The sequence below is a fragment of the Xiphophorus maculatus genome, chromosome 11 (assembly GCF_002775205.1).
Source record: "Xiphophorus maculatus strain JP 163 A chromosome 11, X_maculatus-5.0-male, whole genome shotgun sequence".
Classification (NCBI taxonomy): domain Eukaryota; kingdom Metazoa; phylum Chordata; class Actinopteri; order Cyprinodontiformes; family Poeciliidae; genus Xiphophorus; species Xiphophorus maculatus.
In genome coordinates this window covers 25676592-25699677 of record NC_036453.1, presented here as the reverse complement: position 1 = coordinate 25699677, position 23086 = coordinate 25676592, and the positions used below count along the sequence as shown (strand labels likewise).

The 23086-nt window shown below is 38.4% G+C and overlaps 1 protein-coding gene across 1 annotated transcript in view; it reads left to right on the top strand.

Annotated features, from left to right (window-relative positions):
* The window catches only part of srrm3 (serine/arginine repetitive matrix 3), an 84232-nt gene that overhangs the window by 54809 nt on the left and 6337 nt on the right, over positions 1-23086 (top strand). Inside the window, exons 4-11 of the mRNA XM_014469434.2 lie at positions 4946-5047; positions 5452-5532; positions 5861-5929; positions 9570-9605; positions 9786-9836; positions 10685-10792; positions 13275-13437; positions 22477-22754. Of these exons, the coding sequence (XP_014324920.1) occupies positions 4946-5047; positions 5452-5532; positions 5861-5929; positions 9570-9605; positions 9786-9836; positions 10685-10792; positions 13275-13437; positions 22477-22754 (888 nt within the window). The remainder of the gene's footprint in view (positions 1-4945; positions 5048-5451; positions 5533-5860; positions 5930-9569; positions 9606-9785; positions 9837-10684; positions 10793-13274; positions 13438-22476; positions 22755-23086) is intronic.

Below are 23086 nucleotides of genomic sequence, written 5' to 3'. Positions count from 1 at the left end.
AGCCACACAGACGGCTTATTTCAGTTTGTAGAAGGACACAATGACATATTGTGGAAGTTAATCCATCTGGCTGCAAATAGTGCCTTTTAGAGCTCATTCTTGACTGGACAGAGAGACAGACCACATTGTAGTCCATACTTCATCTGACATGTCCTTGAACGGGTAGTTTAAGCTTTTTAAAATAGGTTCTGCTAAAAGATTTTTCTTACACTTTATTTGATGGGGTGTGCATAAGACTGACATGACATATAACACCTGTTATGAACATAAAGGAGTCTTTATGAAGTCTCATTCGGTAAATAATGACACTTCATACAAAGCTGCTCTAAAGGTTACACCGAAAGTCCATTAAAAATGCCAACTTTGCATTTAAGTGTCATTATTTACAAAATCATGCAAATTGGGACTTTTAATGGACTTTTAATGCAACTTTTAAAACAGCTTTACATTAAAAGTGTAAATATTTACCGAATGTCACTTCATGACAACAGTCATAGACATTCATGAAGACTCCTTCATGTTCATGTCATGTTTATGACAGTGTCATGTCAGTCTTATGCACACCCCATCAAATTTTAAAAAGTTAATATCCTACCCGCAGTAAGGATATCTTAGCATCCTAATTTACAAGATTCATACAGGTGCTTGAAATCCTTAAAAATGCTTGCATTTCAATTTCCAAGGTTTGGAAAGTGCTTGATTTCTGCAAGGTGCTTGATATTTTGTCATAAAGTGCAGTATAATATTTAATTAAAACCTAAATTTTAGAACATTATTTACAGTTGAAACCAGATATTTTTATACACCTCGTTAAAAGTCAGACACATTTATTTTTTATCAGTGTCTGAAGTTAAATCACACTGAACATTTCTCGTTTTAGGTCCATTAGAATTGCCAAAATTATTTCTATTTGCTAAAAGCCAGAAAATTTTGTAAAAATATTTTTAGAGATTCTTTTTTTAACTAACTTTGTATATTATGTTTAAGCATTTAATCTGAGCAGGAAAATCATTTACCTTACATGATTTGCTTGGATTGTGTTAATGAATATTTACTTAAATAATGAATACTTATTAATCTATGCAACTGAAATGAAGTGTTGATTATATTTTGTATGTTAAACAAAGTTATTGAAAAAGGGAGATTTTTTTTATTCAGTTAGTGTTTTGTTCTCAGAGCAGTGTAATATGTGTCATATTTTAGCTTCCCTTGTCCCTGTTGTCACAAGACTAGATGTCTTGTGGTTTTATTTACATTCTATAACATATAGCACTACATTGAATCTCTCTTTCTTATTTGATTTGTATTGTTTTTGCTTGGATTTTACCGTGGGAAAAGTGTACGAATCCTGAATTTAGAATAAATCCAGATTAGCTGGTCATGGAGGATGGTGTTAAGGACCGGTCCAATAGAGTGAAGCCCAAAGTCAATTACTGCTTTTTTAAAAAAGCAACTCTAGGGCAAAGGGGAGCTGCTCCATTAACAAATCTCTTGTGTAAAATCTTTTCTGCAAACAAAACCATGTAGAGCATTTCTAATCAGTCATGATCTGGTAAAAAAGAAAGAAAAAAAAAAACTAAAGAGATGTGCAATTCAAAAACATTATGGTGGTTTAAATGAACATTGTTTTATTGATTTTTACTGTGCCTTACCTTTCTACTCTGTAGTTAATGAAAGGAAAAACTTGACATGCTCTGGACTCTGTATACGTTTCACACAGGACGATCATTGTTGATGCACTTCCCCGTATATATACGCTCCGCTGGAAACAGACACCTGCCTGTCAATATAACATGTACAGAGGGTCAATTTCAAGTTGCGATTCAGCAAATTACTTGGCAGCAACTGAAGGCATTAAGGCATCTACAGTCGGTGGAGTTCAAATCGAGCATCAGAATGGGAAAGAACCAACCAACTGTGAACGTGTCCTGGCTGAAGGTGCCAGACAGGCTGATCTGAGTATTTCAGAAACTGCTGATCTGCTGGGAGTTTCACATACAGCCTGCTCTCAGGATTGCAGAGAAAAAGAGAAAATGTCCAGTGAGAAGCAGTTCTGTGAATAAAAATGTTATTCACAGAACTGAATTCTCCTCTGCCAATTCTCAGAGGAGAATTGGCAGACTTGTTTGAGATGATCGAATGGGAAAAGTAGCTCAAATACCCACAGTGGGAAACATTGAGTCTATTTCTGCTGTAATATTCGGATGGTAAGGTCAAAATTTAGAAATATGGAATCATTGACTCTTCCTGCCTTGTATAGATGGCTCAAATGGAGTATTGGTGATATTTTTGAACACTTTGGACCCCTTAGTGCCAGCTGAGTATTGTTTAAACTCCAAATCTTACCTGATTATTGTTGCTGCCCATGTCAATCCTGTAATGACCACAGTGTAGCCATCTCCTGATGGTTATATCTCAGTGTAATGCACCATGCTGTAAACCTCAGTTAATCTCAAATAGTTTTTTTGAACATGACAGTAAATTCTCTATGCTATAAATTTTGTGAAAAAAATCAACATTGTCTGCATTCTCCCAGTTCTCCCACTAATTGCTCGATCTTAAACAACCAATCAGAGCCAGAAGGAGGGTCTTAGTGCTGTGAATCATGCTTGTGTACACACTGCTCAGACCTCCCCTTTTCTCTCTGCCCGAACGCTATGGCTTGTTCACCCCAACAGAGATTGTCATGAGTACTCACACTAGTTAGCATGTGATGAACAGTTTTTCTGAAATGGTAAGTAATTTCTCCACCATTAGTGTTTTTTTACCAGCGCATACACGAGCACGATTGACAGCTCTAAAACCTTTCCTCCAGCTCTGATTGGTTGTTTCGGGCTGGGAGTGGGGCATTTCTGCAGACAACAATAATAGCTCAGGGAGGATGTAGAGAAGAATGATTTTTTTTTTTTCACAGAATTTTGTATTAAACTGTCATTATGTTGTGACAGTTTTAACAAGTACGTCAAAAAAAGAAAGTTTTTTCATAAGACTTACATACCCCAGCTTTAAATCCACATTAATTTAAACTCAATCATATAAATTGTGAAACATCCATATTTCCTACAGCTGGTTGCTTCTCTCAGCCATCTGTCTCACTCTGTAGGTTTCGTTCTCATTTCCTATTAGCGAGATTTAAGCCGGACTGTCGTGGTAAAATAAGTAGTTTTTTTAGCTGATTCACAGCATCCCTGCTGGGCCCATTCATGCTCAGCCAATTAAGGGTTCTGTTGCCTCATGTCTCCCTAACAAACCTCTCTGCTTTCCCCCTCTAGATATCCAACATCACATATTATCTAGATTTCTTTGCTTTCCATTCAGATCTGATATAGAGGTTTGCCTTATAGAGCTCGCATGTGCGTTTGAAGCTGTCACTTAGGAATTGCTATCCTTTGCTTTATTAAATTGTTTTGGTGTGTCGCTTCAGCTTCTTCTCTTCATTACTCCACTCTTGTTTTATTCTCTCCCCCACTGGTTGGGGCGGCAGGGCAATTCATCAAGGTGATGTATGTGTCCTCATCCCTCTGATCTAGATAACCTGTACACATCCAGCAACTGAATGCATATCCATATTAAGAAAAGTCAATTATGGTTTTTTAATTACAATGTGACAAGACAGTGTCAGAGAGATGGGTGAGTGTTCATTTCTTTTTTTCTTTTTTTACGACTGCATTGACACGGTGAGGTCAGGTTGGGTCAATTACACCGGGGCATTAAAGGGAAAACGGGGCTATTGAGGCAGGAAGGACAGGAAGGAGTTTGCAGCCATCTGTCAGAAAATACAATGCAGTGTGTCTGAAGAGTTGGAAGATATTAATCCCACAAGCTGAGCCGTAAATTGGAAAGCAGTGTTCTCAGATGTGGGGTCAGGGGAAATTAGAAATGTCCTAACAAAACTTCATCCACAGTGAAAGGAATAAAATTTAAATTAATATGTTACATAACGGGTGTGTTGTTGGGACCATTTTTAGCGGTAGAGTCATAAAGTGTCGTACATAAAGCGTTCATACCATCACCCCTTTTCACATTTTGTATAAACAAAAACTTTAACATGTTTTATTAAATTATACATAAAAATCTGAAAATCGCTAGACCATTTAAAAATTTATTTAAAAATTTATACTAAACTATTAGTCCAATACATCAAGGCAAACCTCTTTTGCAGACTAACAGGTTTCCTTCTAGGACTGTCCTGTTGTTAACTCCATTCAGCTTTTCTTACCCAGAACATTTGCCCCCCAGCATGCTGCTGCCTCCACCATGTTTCACCTAGAGGAAGGTTTGACCAGGTTGATGTGCAGTTTTTGTTCTCCATCACACATATAGGCAATGACATAAGGATGTGAATGGAATCAAACTTAAAATAAACTATTGAATAAATTAGGATAAAGTTCATTTGCATTATTGTGGTATTGGTAATTAGCTGGAGCTTTAACAAAATTTGATTACCCATAATTCCATGTGACTCCATTGAAATGCTCATATTATGAGTAAATAATTGTTGCACACATTTTCTATTGCACCTATGGACATGCAGTGTTAGAAACATGAAAATGTGTCTTTTCATGTGTTTTTATCCACTGAGGCAGCAACCATACACACTACGAGGCTTCTGGTATTATCTGACCCCTAGTTAACTTCTCTAGACTTTAAATAGCACAGTGAGCAATATGTTATGATAAATATAGTGTACTTCGCCTGCTAATATTGCATTGGTTTCTGGGAGGATTATCACAGTTTGCCTGTTGCTGCACTTTGCTTTATCATTCAGTCTGCTCTCCGCTGACAAACATGAGTCATAAGTAAAATTAGCTTTTCTATTGTTTCCCCTTATGTGGCGTCCACAATTGCCGTGAATACACAGCAAACGTCAGCATCAATTTAAAGGAGTAAGACGGTTTTTGGAAAGCTCACTTTGTGTCGTGATCCTTGACTGCTGTTCTTCCAGGGTGAACCACTTCCATTATCAGGCCGACGCATACGAAGATGACCCAGACGCAGTCGGCTACGAAGACGGAGACTATGAACAGGACTACCACAGTGATGACAGGTGGGCTAAAGAGGGAATAGGAATTAAATCGTTCCTACGAAAGATTTCTGAGAATTGCTTTGGAGAAAATAAAATGGAAAACCCAGCAGAAACATTCATTCAGAGTAACCCTGCAAATGTTGCTGCTATCAGCCTGCACACAGAAAATAACAAGTTCATTTTCTTATAAGCAATTTGCTTTCATTGCAGAGACGTAATGCATTGTTATTGCAGTTGGGCTGAATGGACTGAGGAAATGAGAAAAATTTACATTCGTTATGTCATTGCCAAGGCGCCAAAACAACACCAAATTACTATAATCTAATACTGAAAACTGAAAACGATTATAATAACAATCACTAGTAAATGCTTTTGCACCGCCTGACTCTGCCTCCTTTTTTTCTCCCGTTCTCTGGCCCATTCAGAATGAAAAGGAAATCAACCAGCTCTCCATCCCCCCATCCAAAGAAAAGGAAGAAGAAGAAGTCTGGCCGTCGAAGGAGTCGGTGAGTGGAAGCAGCCCCTCCTAAAGACGCTTCCTCTTCCTTTTTCTTTTCCAGGCTTGCTGATAGGATAATTACTCATGGTGCAATTACTCTTTATGGTTTTGTGGAATGAAATCCTAATTGTTTTTCTGTGAATATTGCAAATGAGTCATCAGATACCATAACCGTGGAAGTGGAGGTGGGGAGTAATGGGACAAATATGCGCATAGCTCCCTTTTTTTTTTTTTTTGTCAATGTCAGCCAAGAAGAAAGGGAGGAAAGAAGAATTTATCAGCAGCCTGAGACTCCGGTGTCATACCTGCCTCCCTCACCTTCTCTTCATCAACAGGTTTGGCAGCTCCTCGCCCACTCGCAGAGAGAAGAAGAAGAAGAGTGGGAAGAAACACAAGCGAGACAGGTGAGTGTGTGCAAGGTGTCATCAGTCATATCTCAAACAAACAAGAAAGCCTGGATTCATAAGGTGGTACGGCTGCATGTCTTTTTCCCTGAAGCTTGTGTTTGAGTTGCTTTTGCTGGTCGGAACCGGATCTGACTGGACCGATACGTCAGGGGCTTCTTGCTCCAGGTTATGCCTCTTCTCCCCCCTTGGGAAGAAAAGGTTTTTTTGTTGGTTTCTAATGGCTTCTGATAAATGAATGTCATTTTGTAAAACAATCCCATGAGTTTTTTTCTTTCATTTGTTATGATTGTCGGAGCCAAGCACTGACAAATTAGAGACTCATCTGGGATAAAAACCGAGGCGTCGCACATTCAATGTTAGGACTGTCTCTGACAACAAACAAATTTGTTACGGTTTGGTTCACGGAACATAACGCATGAAAGGAAACCGTCATCGAAAGTACTTACAAATTCAATTTCTTCGACATTAAAACAACAGATGCTTAGGAGGAAGAAGAGGAAGGAAAATGTTGCCTGAAGACGACGAGCAGTCACCACATTTACAATCAACACCAATTACATTCAAAAACAGAAACACAAAAAGACTCAAGGCTGCACCACATTTTTACCCCTACAACGATGTGAGCTGCAGGAATGTAGTTGCTTTTATCAGAAACCTGAATTATTCTCACAGAGACGCATCTAAATAATTATTTTTTTCTTTTTACTTTTATCTTCCATCTTTTATATATTTTGGATCCGTGTGCAACTTGTCGCAGTATCAATTATTACTGAGGAAGGTGAGAGAGAGAAGGGAATAAGACAGAGAAATTACCTGGAAAACATAATAAAAGCACAGAGAGAAGAAAAAGGTTTGGGTTAAAAGACAGCCAGCTGTTTCCATGTTAGAATAATTAGTAATACAAAAAAAGAGATGAGATGTAGATGGAAGATAAAAGAAAAAAGATGGAAAAGACAAAAGGAAAATGGCGAATGAAAGATTAAAACCACAATGATTTCTGATCTATGTTTTAGTAATACTTTGATCAGTAGATGCTGATTTTGGCTTATTCTTATATACTATGAGATGTATGTAAAATTACAGAATGTGCATTTTCACCTTAACTCCAAAAATGTACCTTAATTCCCAAAATTGTGGAAATATTTCCAAATCCAACATGTTCCATAACAGACAATGGTTGAAACCTTTGCTGTAGTATATACAACCTTCCTGTTACCTGCTGAAAGTGCTGCTCTCTCACAGAGAGAACTGGAGATGGCTTGTAAAACAGGGTGTCCACTCATCTGTAAAGTCTTCAAAAGTCTTGAATTCATGCATCTGAAATTAAGGCTTTAAAAACTGTTATATTCATTAAAAATGCAAGTTAGCTTTAAATACTATAATTTCAATTTTTTCCATGAAAGAACTATTTAATCCCATTTATTTATTTTTGTTGTTGTTGTTTTACTCACAGGACTTTAGTCAAACATTTGAGCTGCACCCAGACGTGTGCTAGCTGCTAATAAACCGTAGCTACAATATAGCTACATACTGTAGCTTTTCTGTAACTATCATGGGTGATGAGCTTGAAATTCGACAAGTGACAGTGAGAGACGAAAGTCACTACCACTCAGAGTGAAACCAAACACATGGGAATAACAACGACAGCGACTAAAGTGGACGACACAAACAGAGTCCAGAAATTTCACATTTTTGCTAGGCTAAATTGTAATACAGCAAGATCCCCCAACCGTGGCATTAAAAAGCTCTTGAAAAGTCTTAAATTTGACTTGCTGAAAGCTGCATATACCCTAAAAAAGGAAAGACAGTAGTTTGAAGTCGGGAGACAAATGTGGAAAAACGGGATCAAAGGTAGGAGGATGGGAGGAAGAAGAATAGGGGAGGCGTTCGTAAAGACATTAAGAGACGGAGACCGAGGGAAAGAAGAAACCGAAGAAGAGCAAAAGCTCATCAAGAGCAACTTGTGCAATGCCTTGGGACATGGTAACAGCAATAAGCAATTGTAGAGAGGCCTCCTCCACCCAGCTTCGTTCCCTGCCTGACTCGGGGGGGCAGTGGGGCTAAATGTGTTGCTCTAATAACCCAGCCTGTACGGGGGTGTGCACAACACAAGAAAAATGAGCCTTTCTATAAATTGCTGAGCTGCTCCGCTGTGCTTTCCCACCTCTCATCCATCCATACACCCCCTCCACCTACCCTCCGTCCCCGCTGTTGTCCTCATTCCCTCTCCTCTCTTTCGTCCTTGCTCCAAGAATGCTCTGCATTGCAGGTGATGTTGATGTATGAATAATGTATCGGACAAACGGAGCCAGAGCAACATGCCTTGTTCTCCCCCCCCCCAATCAGGCTTCCTATTTTGAGGCTATCAGATATACATGAGGAGAGGACCTCAGGGTCCTGACCTGCTGCTTTCTTGCCTCTATGAGCAACAGCTTCACTCTCGCACTGTTCAGTGTTTCAGCAGAGTGTTTGAGGAAGAGACCGACTAGATTTCCTCCAACGAGGAAAGCCGGTCTGGTCCTCAGAGTTTCATATCAGCCACATATGTTACTATGACAGCTTTATTACTGCCCTTTCAGCAAGTCAACACTTTTTATGCCGCATGCTGGAGGTGAGCCGGGCGATACTAAGAGGGAAAAAAAATCAGACCTGCCCGACTAATCACCATGGTAACTGCAATGAAGGTGATACTGATGTGAGGGTGGTGTGTCAGTCTTAATGCTGAGGACAGAAGAACGGTCAGCCTCGGCTTTATTTAAACACTTCACACCCGACTGTGACTAAAATGTGAAGAAATGAACTGCGGCAGCTGTGGTGTTAAAAGAACATCTGAGACTAAACACACCAAACACCTGGATGGGTTCTGTCCCAGTTTACAAGGAAAATACTCTGTAATAAAAGAATTTCATTCCTAAATAAACATCTACATTTACATTCAGACGTCCAAGTGGATATATATTTGCTTTCATATGCTTTAAGCTTTTCAGTATTTTGTTTTATTACAACAGATGTTCAGTGTTTGTTCAAATAAAAATATTTTTCTCACTGTCCATAATTACAGATAGTCAATTTGTCTCTGTCCTTCCTTGCAAAATATCTCACTGGCAACCACTGTCGCCATGGCGATAGTGTGGTCAGAGTAATGTGAAGTGCAAGCATTTTGCATGTAATACAAAAAGTTCAGTCTTCACTTTACATAAAATAAAGAAAATTATGGACAACCTTGATCATCACGAGACTGTCTTAGAAAAACTGAGTGTCTCCAGTCAGAGGCTTCTTCAAATTCGCTGTTTTACAGACTGCTACAAAAGATCCTTCCTGCCCACAACCATCACCATCTGCAATAACTCTTTGAAGAATATGAAGTAATATGAATTGGAAATTTATTACATTAGAAAGGGCTGGATATAAATCCACACCAAACTTTGCAGATTATTTATTTATTGTTTAGTAAAAGATTTAGAAATTAAGAATGCTCTTTCTAGTCACTACCGTTTGATAACCGTCTTTCAGCATCTAACTTTATCCTCCATCCTGGAACCGATTCCAAAAGACGGGTTTGGAATCCTCTGAACTACCTGGAATCTGTCACATCTTACTATTATTGGAATCTAACATAATAATTTTGTTTTTACAGGTCAGCATCTGACGCCAGGAAAAAGAGAAGATACAGGTACAGTAAAAACCACCTGGCCAACTTGTCAGTCTGTTGCATTAGCATTCATCAGTGCAGTCTTCTTTGGGTGACATTGCTCTCATTAATTACCTTTTGTTCACATGGTAATGAAAGAGAAGTGGTATATTGTTTTTAATCTACATGCCATCCTTTCCTTCTGTCTGACTTTTATTTCAGGTCAGGCAGCCAGAAGAACAAGCACAAAGATAAGAACAAACAGAAAAAGAGGTGAGCCACACAGGGAATTTACTCACTGAACACCTTGTTTTCTTCTTCTTTTCATAATTTCGCACACAAATAAACACTGAAGTAGAATGAGTGATTACTAAATTAGTAATCTATTAATCGTTAACTGGAGAATTCAGACTAAAAAAAAAGGCCATTTTCTGAAAAAACAACATTTTTAGCAGCAATTTAGCCAAAAGTGTTCAACATGTATTTACACATTTTGTATTTAAGATGAAAACACTTTTGTCTGTAAATATGTTTTACCCAGAATTCCTTAAGTGGCATAGTTTTACCTTTACCTGATTCAAATTCACAGGAATGCTACAGTATTGCATTGTATGCAATAGAAGTTTTTTTTTGTTGTTTTTTTTACTAATTTAAAAAGGAATTGAATTGTTTATTTGCATTGTTCAATGTATTTCTAATATTGTATTAAAATTGGTTAAATAACAAATCTGCAGAATGTTCCACTTGTTTATCTTATCAATAATAATCGATTACTAAAATAACTGTTTTGCAGAGAACATGGGCATAAATTTCATGTGCCATGTAGATGTGTAGAGATGTAAGCAGCTGTAATTGCACGGACAGGCCTCATAAATTTATAGTGGTACTTTTTACTCATAATTAAAGACTCAAACTCAAATATAAAGTGCACATTTATATCTTTTCATTTGAGTAAAACAACTTTGGACGTGTTTAGCTCTGCGTGAAGCATTTCAGAAACTACGAGTTTGACGACTGAGTGTGCGTTGTTGTGTGTGTCTCCATGATGTATGCATGCATACATGTTCCGTTGCATGTGAATGTGTGTGTGGTGTGTTTGTCCATCTGCTGTCATCCATCAGGTCCTCAGGTGAGACCCCCAGCAGGGGCTCACAGCGTCAGGGCAGCTGCTGCAGCTCTCGAAGCGTTTCCCTGTCCTCCACTCGGAGCACCTCCAAATCCCCCTCCAGGTAGGCGACTCTTTGACACACACGTGCACGCTCCGTTTGTGCACACTCTGAAATTGGTCTGACTGGGCGGTTGCCCTGGTGACCGACGGTGTCTCTCCCTCTTTCTCTCTTTCTCATTTACTCTTAGCCCTCGGGGGAAAGATTAGGAGACAAATTGGGCTCCTCAACGTGCCTTTTAATAATGCACTTTGAATAATGCACTTTGCAATATCTCGCTCCGCATTCCTGCTTGATGAAAAACTATTCATTGTCAGTCACATTGTTACTCAGCCTATGTTGGACTGAGTAGTTCACTCTCTTCTTTGACCGTATTCCATTTAAAAAAGTCTTCATCTAATTTTTTCCCCCTTTTGTCAGGTTCTGACAGTTACTTGCTGTAATTTCCTTCACAAAAGTTAATTCAAATATGTTCAGCTCTTAGTGACACAGTAAGTTTTGCCTCTGTTTTTTCTGTTTATACTGACTCTTCTAGAGTGTCCTAAAGTTTGTTGGAGGTATCCTTTATCTGACATAAAAAAAGAGTCGGGTTTAAGATTAAGGATTTTTTAGTTTTACTGCTAGACGATCTGTGCGTATTCTCCGTCTATCATTTGTTTTAATTGTTTTCAGAGTTCCTTGTTTTCTGGTTTTAAAATGTGAGCTCTAAAGCTCCAACCATGTAAATGTGCAGCACGATAAGTGCATTAAAAGCTTGCGGAGCAGCTGATGTCTGCCAGCAGACTTTTACAGTTAAGATTTTTATAGTGTCTGTGTGCGGACAATAGTTATGCCCATTTCTTTACTTTGTTTTGTTTTTTGGGGGTTTTTTTACCCCTCCAGGGGGTCTTTTTGTGGGCTCTAGTGTCCCTTTTACGAAAGTAGGCTGACAGGAATGGGGAAGGAGAGGAGGGAAGACATGCGGTAAATGTCGCCGGGTCCGGGAGTCGAACCCGCGACGACCGCGTCGAGGACTCAAGGCCTCCAAATATGGGTCGCGCTAACCCCTATGCCATCACGGCACGCCCAAGAAGCCCGTTTCTTTATAAATACTACTATAATTTAACACCGATAAGCTGCATAATTATGATTACAAGAAGAACGCCAGATAAATATGATTCAGGTAAAAGAAATTCCACTGTGATGTTCCAGAAACATTATCAAATCTGTTCTAACTTTCCTTTCTGCTCTTTTAAGGGCATTTTCACCATCCTTTATTTCCAGTAATAACCCCTCTCATTCCCTCCGACTCCAGTTTTAAGCTGACATAGATCACTTCTTTGATTTTGACAAAAAGCCTTTTAAAATCTGCTCGATAGTTGATCTTACACTGTGGCAAAATCCGTACACCTCTGGCAAGAACACTTCAGACTCTGGCTGCTCGGTGCTGCTTGTTTGAAACATGGGCCGTCATTATATCCTGTTATTTTCACATTAATTGATGCAAACTGGGCACTCGGTTTGTCTGGGGCTGCAACCCATCCCACTCTGTCATGACTAGCTACATTTACTCAGTTACGTTTACTTGAGCAACGTTTTGGAAAAATGTACAGAGCTAATTAATTAGAGTTCTGTTAAATGCACTGTTGGGATTAGCGCGTGTTAAATCTTTGTGCCTCTCTTGGGCAAGCCGTATTTCCTTCTGCATGTTCTGTTTCAGAAAGTGTGTATTTTTGCACCACCCATTCACACTGTTTTTGTTTATGCTTCCAAAAAAATTCAAGTACCTTCTACACCTTTCACTAGGAAAGTTTGTGCTCCACTATGCAGCCTTGTGAAATAGGTATTTTTAAAATTCAGCTCTCACGGTGCATTCACACCATCCCTGTTTGGTTCGCTATAACCAAACTCTAGTTTGTTTGTCTGGAGTCCGGTTTGTTTGGGAGGTGTGGGGAGGCACACTTAAACTCATGTGGACCTAAAAAAGCTAATTCTGGTCTGCCTAAAAACGTAGGTCTCACTTCAGTTAAAGTGAACTCTGCTGCACATGTGAATGCCAAGTGGACCAGAAAAAAGCCAAAAGCCGGAAGCAAACTGTAGCACATGGCATTCTGGGTAAATACAACCAAAATGAACACATATGTTTGGCACTAGTGAAGAAATGGCTTGTGGTCTTTTACCAAAGACAAAAAATAATAAATCCTACAACTGCTAAAATCTGACTCATGACATTTGGTGAAGAAGGAAGTTGTGATCGTCTCTTCTCCTGAAGTTTTTGTGTTTTTCCTTCAGTGGTTCTTGGTGCAGCACCGCCATAGGCGAGGGAGTACCTGGTTATTCAAGGAGTTCGGTTTGTTTGACATAGCGCAATGAGAAAGTGAACCGCAGCAGCTGAAAATGTAATAAATGTTGCAATTTTGGTCCCTAATCGAAACGAGTCTACTAGACTTACCCCATCCAAATATTTTATATCTTTTAATTCATTTATATTTCTCCTGTGGTGAAAAAGTTAAATTTTTTTGTTTTCACAGTTTGTAAACCAGTCTGTATTTTGTGTCTCTTCCAGACTGAACTCCAAGCACAAGACGGACGAACAGAAGGCGTCGGCCACATCACCGCCTCTGGCTCCGAACAATCCCGCCAAGTGGCACAACGGGGACCACACCCGACGGAGCCGCAATGGCAAGGCGGCCAGATTCACACACGCCGAGGGCGAGAAAGGGAATGATGTATGTACTTTCCTCTACTTTGACCCCACCCCTCCCAAACCCCACCCTCCACCCACCACACCTTCAGTGGTCTCTACCACAGTCTATGCAAAGCTCTTTACTTGCTCTCCCGTGTTGGTTTACATCAGCTCTCGTCAGCTAGACACAAGGATTAGGAAGATTTAGTTGTGAACTTTTCTCAGGTTTTTCTGGGATGTAAACAAGGTCTGAAGATTATTAACACTAATATTTTTGACATGTAGAAGGCCCTATATGTGAAACTTGCTGCTCCTGCTGCTTTGTTTCTGGCTCCGTTTCTTTCACTCCTCCGCCACCATGTTGTTGTTTTTTTTGTTTTTTTTTTGTCTCTTTGGTAGTTTTTGGGTTGTTTTTATTTTTGTGTTTGTTTCTATGTCAGTGTTCTGCCAGTGACACAGTAAGGGAGCTAAGAGATGGAAGATTCCTGTGCTTTTCGTCAGCACAGTAGCGTACGATACCCTGGATGGTAAATTTAAACACGCACAAATCGTACTAAATAAACATGTAATAATAATAATAATCTCTAAATTAAGCAGCTGCTGTCTTAAAAATATTGGAGGAAAATAAACAAGTAAAACTTTTGCTGTGTCATATTTTAATGGCTAAAAATACAACGCTGTTTAAAAAACAGATAATGCAGAATGGGATAGTAAATCTTTTATGGTTTATATGTTTTTATTAATAGACAGATATAAGTTTTTTTCCTCTCATAAATGAATCGTTTCAGCTGTGGACTGGGGATAGAAGTGATTAATAAACATTAAAAGTAAAAACATTTATTTGGGTAATTAGTTTTCTTCATTTTGGTCTTCCTTCTGCTTTTCAAAGATTTCAAGTTATTGGTTATAGAGAATGGTTCAACTTTTTTAAATGCCATCTGACCTTGTAAAAGTAATGATTCATTTCATTCTTTTTAGTTGTAGGACTTTGTATATGGGAAGAACATCACACCCAAAAAACCAGTGATCTGACTACCTACAATTAGCAAAGCAAGCCAATGCCTTTGTGTTTCCCATCATTTAGTAGAGTTCAACATCAGAGGATGTTCAGCACTATGTGTAGCTGAGTTAATGAAGGCAACCCGCTGTAACTCCAGATTTCACAACATTTTACATGCATAAATAACTACCATGAGTGACTATTTAATATCTGTTTTATCTTACATTGTTTGCCATGTAAATGCTGGCAAAGTTCAAAGTTGTTTTTACTATAGGGAACAGCAAACACATCCGTGAGGGGTATTGCTTCTGCTGTGGGACCCAAGCCCAGATAAATACTAAATAAAACATGCAGATCTCAAAAAATAAGGAGAATAACGTGACCGAGACGGACAGGGAGAGATGGAGGAAATCTAACTACAGATCAGCTGACATAAACACTCTCTTTGCACTGAGTCTTTAACTTCTGTAAATGCAATGTAATAATGATAGTAATGATGCTAACTTTAGTTGGAATTTGCTTTCAAACAAATTTCTGAACAATTACAAGGAGATAATAAAACTTTGCTGTTTAAGAACAAATAAAATGCCACGAAAAGCAAAACAATAGGTTTGAAATTAAGGCAAAGTGAACAAAGTGGGTCTTTAAATGAGTAATTAATAGAACAAAATATTTTTTAAACATTGTATAGGGCTGCATTGCACTTAAGAGTAGTCATAGTTACTCTGAATGCCAATTGCTGTAATTGGTTTTATGAAAAAGATATGAGAATTTTGTTTAAAGATTGAGACAAGAGAAACAGCCCAGCACACCAACTCTTTTAAAAACAGAGCATCACCCCAACAGTAAAACATGGTGTGGGTGGTATGATGGTCTGGGACGCAATACTGTTTCAGGATCTGGACAGTTTGCTGTAATTGATGGATTCATGACATTCATTCATGAAAACTTTCCAACATGGCTGAAGTAAATCAGTCCACAAAGAGGAGAGGGTTGAAGTCCCTTCATATTGATATAAAAAACAGTTTTTGCTAAAGCGTCATGGTGAATGTTTGCAGTAGTTGCGCAATCATTTATAATGTTAAGATGTGATTACTTTTTAACTGAGCTTATCTTTGATTTTTGATATCAAACCTTGTTTGTTTGATGATGAAACAGCAGAAATCTGCAGGCGGGAAAATACATTTTGTATTGCTGTTATTTCTTTTCTATTCAAATATGACACAGTAAATGCAAAGCTTGTATGAAACGAACTTGTGTTTATCGGTCCTAAGTACTATTTTTTTGTTCTTTATAATAACACAAATATGCACAGAATGCTCCTAAATCTTAAAGAGTCGCGTATCAGACAACCAGTCCTTGTTTCCTCCAATGAGCTCTAAACTCCTGTGTTCATTTCTGAAAACGACCTCCCTCCTATAAATGGATTATTAATACTGCAGCAGGCTCCCAGGAGACGTTGGAATGAATTTAAAAGGCATCAGTCACTGGGGGATCTAACAGCAGCTGATTGTGAAATACCATTTCTTTGATGAATATGTCTCTAAACTTGGCTGCACACACTGTAAACACTTCCTCCTGAGAACTGAAATCCCCGTTTTTCTACTACAGCTTGCATGTGTCTAAAAGGTCTCATCTGATCCCTGTTTTTCCCCCTTTTCCTCTCTCTGCTTATTTCATTCATTGCTGTTTTTATGTTTTCTTCCCCCTTATTGGTTTACATAATATTTGCCCATGAATAAATGCCCAAATCTCTCTGTCTTCCAAAGCGCTCATATGCTTTGGAACTGGATCAAGTAGGTTAACTGGGTATGTGTCATAGTTTCTTCTTGTCAATGCAGTTGTCTTTCTTCTAAAGGAGATAGTTCCTCTTCTCTTCCAGGCATCCAACAACTCCACCAGGCGTTAAACACATGCTCCTCCTTACTGCTACACCTCACCAGTTCAGTGTGCACGTTTCCAAAAGGTGGCAGGAGCCGGTCGCTTTCTAATTCATGCGTTCAAGAAGACTGAAAAATCTCTAAAGAAGTGGGGCTGGAGTGAAAGAGGAGCATGTGAATTGGTCGTATTTTTTCTGGCAGCATCTTTAATAGATAATCTGATGCTGCCACAATGTAACACAGCCGAGAGTTAGAAGGGTTTTAAAAAGCTACAGATTCTTGATCTGTTTTTTTTTTTATTATTATTGCTGAAGCTGTGTGATTTTTTTGGTTCTCTATCAGCACAGTTTGTGTTCCTGCAGTAGGTCCCTTTGGAGGCATCTATCCACCATGGAGGAGGCAGAAAACTCCCAGGAGAACTTTAAGAAGCAGCTAACAAGTAGAACCGCTAATCAGTCACTCCCTTTATGAGAAACCTAAAACATGTTAAAATAAGAGATTTTGCCGGTACAGCAAAAAATAAGAAATACACTTGAAAATTTCTCATATTTTGTCACATTACAACCACAAACTTCTAATGCATTTTATTAGAATTTGGTCCGATCAGATAACAGAAAATCCCAACCTTTACAGTGCAAAGAGCCATTTTTACCATCAGCACATCTGAATAGAGTAGCACATTTTATATAATGTTTTGAAAAAGAAAACTTCTCATTTTTGATAAATAAATACAGCTGGAGGACTTAAAATAAAATAAAAACCAACATAAGGTGCTTGCCAAAGTAGTATAGATACATTGTCTTCTAAAGGATGTCATGTTGGAAGACGATTCTTTTTGTTTTGTATAAAACTCTACAGCTGGCGGTTCAGGCAGACATGCAGCCCATAATTTGGTGAAATATGACATTACATCAAGGACGACCTAACCAGTGTGATGTTACAGGAAACATGCAAGCAGTTTGTCTTTTTTTGTCTTTTTAGCTTGGTAGAGGAAATGTGAGCCTCACATTGTCCTCTTACGGAAGTAGGGTGTGCAACACTTTCCCTGCCACAGGAGGGCACTAGAGGGTTAATTTCTGATCAGAGCAGCAGAGATTCACAAATAATTTATACTTTTCTAAAGAGTACTTTATGACACCGTGTTTTCAAAGACAATTTTTATTTGCTTTTAATTTTTAATTTGCGAAGGGACTAACGCCCCGTTTGCTACTGCTTCTCCGAGTTTCCCTACGGCGGTCTGCCTCCTGCATGGTGGATGTACGGGTCTGAAAAGCAGCCAATTCTGTTTTCGCTGCTTATTAAGGAGTATCCAAAAATAAATAAATAAATGAACATAGCCTCAAATAACTTTGACTTCTAACACCCTTATTAACACAAGTGATAATGTTAAAAAGGGACCAAAGCCATTTGAGGTGTAAGCTTTTAGAGAGCAGATTGCTCTTTGTTGCTGCAGTTGTGCTTATAGTTTTAAACATATTAAATGAAAAAGGGGTTTTGTAATAGAGCTGGGCCAGCATCTAAAAGTCCTGAGTGAAGCACTGGTTCACTGCTGCTGCTGCTGCTGGGGAAGCCTCCGGGGCCAAAATGTGACTGGGGTCCCTTTGAAATGTGCTGACTCTTTTTAGTTTGTCCATCTTAGCAGTGACTTCCTCCTCCGACACTCTGCCATCCTCCTCCTCCTCGTCCTCTGCTACCTGTTCATCTGCGCCCAGTGTGACTCACGTCTCACTCTTGTTATTTTTCTTCCCACATCTCTTTCACATCAACCAGCTCTGCATGCCCCTCCTCCTCTTCTTCCTCTCCTCCCTCGCTCCACTAATCTAATTAACTCTCTCCCTCCCCTGTTTTGATACAAATATGGCTGCATTTGTACAAGCGAAAAAGACAGCAAATCATGTAGTCTCTAGTTTCATTCTTTGTTTCTGGTTTTAGTTTGCTTTTGAATTCCATCTGGATTCTTCTTTTTTAATTTTTTTTTTTCCCTCTATTTTCTTTTGACTTTTTGTTTTGTTTATTCCTCCTCAGTCTCTGGACTCAAATATGTAGCTGTGATACTAAAAGAGGTCATTGTCTTTTTCCCATTTCGCTGCGGAGAACATTCCTTCCTCCTTTTTTTTCCTTTTTTTCTTTCTTTCCTTTTTTTGTTGATATTGCATACGTGTCACTGATTGAAATGGAAGGTAGGTAACGCTTTGCCTACGCACGTGATCTTTATGCAGATGAGAATGTGACAAGCACCCTAGCCTGAGTGACGTCAATGTTTCTCTCTCTCTTTCTCTTTCTCTCTTTCTGTTGTTGACCAATGATCTTTAACTAAATCAGTCTGACTTCATCAATTATGATTTGACTCGTGAGAGATTGGATTACATAGAGCTCTGGTTTTTCGCTTTACTCCTTAACCTCATTCAGAAGTCCACTATCCCGCTCTTATCTTCCAGGTCCCATTACTTTACTTTTCTTTCTGTTTTTGGTAAAATGCATTCTGTTTGTCCGGCATTTCTCTGTTTGTTGGTGAGTTAGTACATTCGTCTATTGAGTTCCTCCATATTGATTTTTTTTCTCCGACAGTTTCTGACCGCCATCACAATCACCAGTGATTGTATATTTTCTGACTACACCGCTTAGTTGTCTTCTCTCCCGCGGAGAACGGCTTCTCTTTCTGCAACAATCAGTCGGTGCTTTTTGTCCTATCTTTAGTTTTACTGAGCTGTTCAGCCCGTTGATAATGCATGCTGAAGATCCTGCTAAATTTGCTTTTTATGAAACACGTTTTGGAGGTTTGCTCTCTTTCTACCTTTTGTTTTCTAGCAGAGTGCATTAAGAGTTGTAGTTCCTAAGTGCCCTCGTGAATCTCTAATCTAGGCTTTATTGTTGCTGAAAGCTTACAATACAAGACACTGTTTAAAGGATAATGTCGACATCGCCGTATTGTTTCCTCCTACCAACAAATCCTTTGAAAAGACCAAAGCTATTGTTTGTGTTTCTTAGTTGGTCCCTATGGAGCCTCGGATGCATTCAGCCCTTAAAGAAGCTCCAGATTTATTTATTTTCTTTCAAAGACATAATATTCCTTGTTGGTAAAATGTTTCTTCCCACAAAGTAGATTTTATAATGTTTGGGGGTTTTTTAACAAAGAAAAAGCTTTTAAAAACTCACAATATTGTTTGGGATCAATCTTCACATGGGAATGGGGTAGAATCTTATCACGATATTTTGTGGTGCGATGATGATAAAAATTAAGATTAAAAAGAGAAATCTAATGGCTGTGACCTCATAGTACCACAAACACAAATACTGTCTCTGAACCAAACCTTCCCGTTCAAAACAGGCTTTTTCAGGACACCAGTTACTTAAAAAAGAGTTATTTATGTCGTTTTTGTTCAACTTTTATTTGGAAAAAAAAAGGCAAACAATCTAAACATTATCAGAGTAACTGGTGAAGAAAGTTCCAGATGTGTTTGATAGAAAGAACCACTGTTCATAAGGTCACGTGAACAAACAACAGCTTTTAGTTTGGACATATGTCTTTTAAACTGTTGTAACATCATGGATTACTTGTTCGTTTTGGTCCTTTCAATGGGTTTGTTCACAAAAAAATAAAAATATTAAGCTTTCCACATTTTGTCATATTACAGCCACAAACTTCATTGTATCATATTATATGAATGTTTGGGTCTATCAAAGAAAGACAGTGTATGACTGTAAAGTAGAAGGAAAAGCAAGCAAAAAAAAAAAAAAACAACAAACAATTAACCACTGAAAAATTCAAAATGGTTGCCACAGTCATCACAGATAAATACTTTCAGTGTCAAATTATGCATAACTGGACCCATAAAAAAAATAATTATGTTGATATTTTGGTTGCTAGACAACTTTTCAAGATGGACGTCATGATTGCCCTGGAATTAGATGAATGTGTTTGGTATCAAACCACACATACTATTCACATTTTGAACCATAGAAATTAAATATATTTTATTGCTCTTGTTCTATTTATGGTTATGGTGAAGAATATTATATATTTGCACTAAGATAAGTAGTTGATATTACTAGTGGTGGTCACAGCTAACCAAAAAGAAACGTAGCTCTGAAAAAGCTAACCTGCTGGACATATAAAAATCGAGTAGAAGCTAATGCTAACCATGAAGATGACTGTTGCTCATCCTGTGAAATGTTACGTTATTAATTTAAAGTTGTATGAATATGATGGCCAAAGTCAAAAACATATAGTGTTACACACAGTTCATCCAAGTTGTGTAAATAAGTAACATATTTATGCCAATAATTACTTTAAAATGTACAATTGCACATATACATAGCTAAGTAACTTTCATTTTACTGTCAGTCCTGCACTTTATATTTTATATTCATATTTATATTCATATTTTATACTGTATTTTATTTTATTCTGGAGTAACCTCACAACATTGTAACCTCAAAACACTGTCCTGAGCCGTATGCAACGAAATTTCGTTCTGTATACACCCTGCGCATGCAAAATGACAATAAAGTCAGTCTAAGTCTAAGTCTAAAGAAAAACGGCAGCCATTTTGGAAAACAGCGGTCATTCTGAAATTTAAGAGGAAAACATGAAAACACACATGACCTGAGGAGTGAGCATACAAACTGTTATGCTTGTTTCCACATTTGAAATATTTTAAAGAAATATGCTGAACTACATGGCAAGCTTGGTAAGACATGCTCATCTTTTCAAGCTACAAAAACTGGGCAAGGAGGGAAATAGGCAAGCAACTTACAATAAGTCATGTAGGAAACACCATAAACATGTTGAAGTTGATCTGATCAGCCGACTAAAATAATTTTATGTGCACTACTTAGCATTAGTCTGTCACATAAAGCCCAAATATAAACTGTTTATGTTTGTGATATGACACAATGTGCAAAGGACTTTGGATACTTTTGCAGAACTTTATATAATAAAATTAGCCTTACCCTTTTAAACAGTGGTTTATAATTATAACTATTTTTTTTTAAGAATTGCTTTTCACTTCAGCTCAATGAAAAGGTTACATTTTTACTCTTCTGTCACTACAATGGAGGTTTGCCAGCTCCAGCAATCTTGGACAACATCAGTAAGGATGAAATGCTCCGTAGTTTTCTGTTGGAGCAGCTCTCTGGAAATAAACAAGGCTGTTTTTGTAAGAATTAATGTCCTGGATTAAGGGGCTCTATGAGCCCAGATGCTGAAGTCGGTAACGTCCAAACATTTCAGGTCCTCTGTAGACAGAGAGAGAGTCTTATTTCACCTTTGAACCAGGCAGCTGCTGCGTGATTTTTAGGAAAGCGCCCGGGTCCGGAGGATTTACGCTCTGTGTGAGGGACTCCCTGCACATTGTGGTTTCTCCTCTTTGCTTTTCAGTTCTTTTCTCTTGATTTCCATGCATTGTCTCATGAGTCACTGGCAGGGAAGGGTTTTGTGTCTTTTTCTCTTGCATTTTGTGAATCTAATGATGCACTTATGTTGCCCCACTTTTCCCTTTTCTTCATACCTTACCTACTAAAGGAGGGAATACCACTTTATTGGTAAGTGGATGTTAACCAGAAGGGAGTTAAACAAGAGTAACCATTAAAAAAAAAATAAAAAAAAAATGAAAATGGGTCGCTGTTCACATCTCAGCAAATGTTCTCAGGAAACACACAGAGAAAATTGAGTAGCAGTCAGTTTGTTTTCTGATTCAACTGATTCAATAATTGTGATCTTTATTTTGTTCCTTCCATTTCTGTGATGTTTCGTCAAGTTGTCTTCTCTTCCTGTTTTCTTTCATTTTAATTTTTTTAGCCATTACTAAAAAAAAGAAAAAAAAACTGAAGAAGTCCTCTTTCTATTCTCCAGAATCTGTAGCTCTGTACTTTCTGCCTCTGCTCTAAAACTTATTTGGTTCACTTTTTCTTTATTCCCTCTCTCTTCCTAGTTCTTTTGTTTGTTTTTGCGATTCTTATTTTTATTTTTTTTCAACTCATTATGGTTTTGCATGTCAAGTATTGCATGCGCTGCACCATAGAGGACTATCTATAAGCCATATGGAGAAAACCTAGATCTTTTTTCTTTTAGATGTTTACCTTCTTTTGGCAAGTAAACCGTAGCTCTTTATCACCAGCCTGAAAACATTCTGATGCTATTTTTGTCCTATTTCTTTTTTTTTCCTTTTTTTTCCTTTTGTTGGTCATAATTTCTCTGCAGAAGCTGCGTCTGCTGAATGCAAGCTCTGCAGGCATCCAGTCTACTTTACTAAAAGAGCAAAAGCTCCACAGCGCCCCCAGCAGGAACCAGGCTGAAGAGACTGGGAGTGTGGATGGCAAGATCGCAGCTGTAGGGAGCTCCTTAACTCAGACGTCAGGGAGGAGAAGCGGCCAGAGAGGCCAGAGAAGGAGCTCCCACTCCCCCGATCACAGCAGCGACTCGGCCCACACCCAGCACAACCACGCTCACAGAGGGAGGACGTCCCGTCATCAGCGAAAGTAAGTCGCTGCTGGACATTTTCTACCTTTTCTCACCGATCATCCATCCGCAGGGTTGTTAAAATTTGTTGCATTCTGGAAAGAGGTTAACAAAGTTATGCGTTTTCATAATTTCCTATTCCTCTTGATTTTAAATTGAAGTATCCAGGATAGAAACTTTCACAACTTAATGGAATAGATTTGTGAGGGGAAAAAATTTACGTAAAACATGAACGACTGTTAACGAAAGGGTTGAAAAATGACATTTTCTGTGAATCTACAGATGGACGTTTTTGTTCAGTACTGGGAGAAGTGGGAGAAATATGCCCGAAAATGCATGTCTAATTTTATTT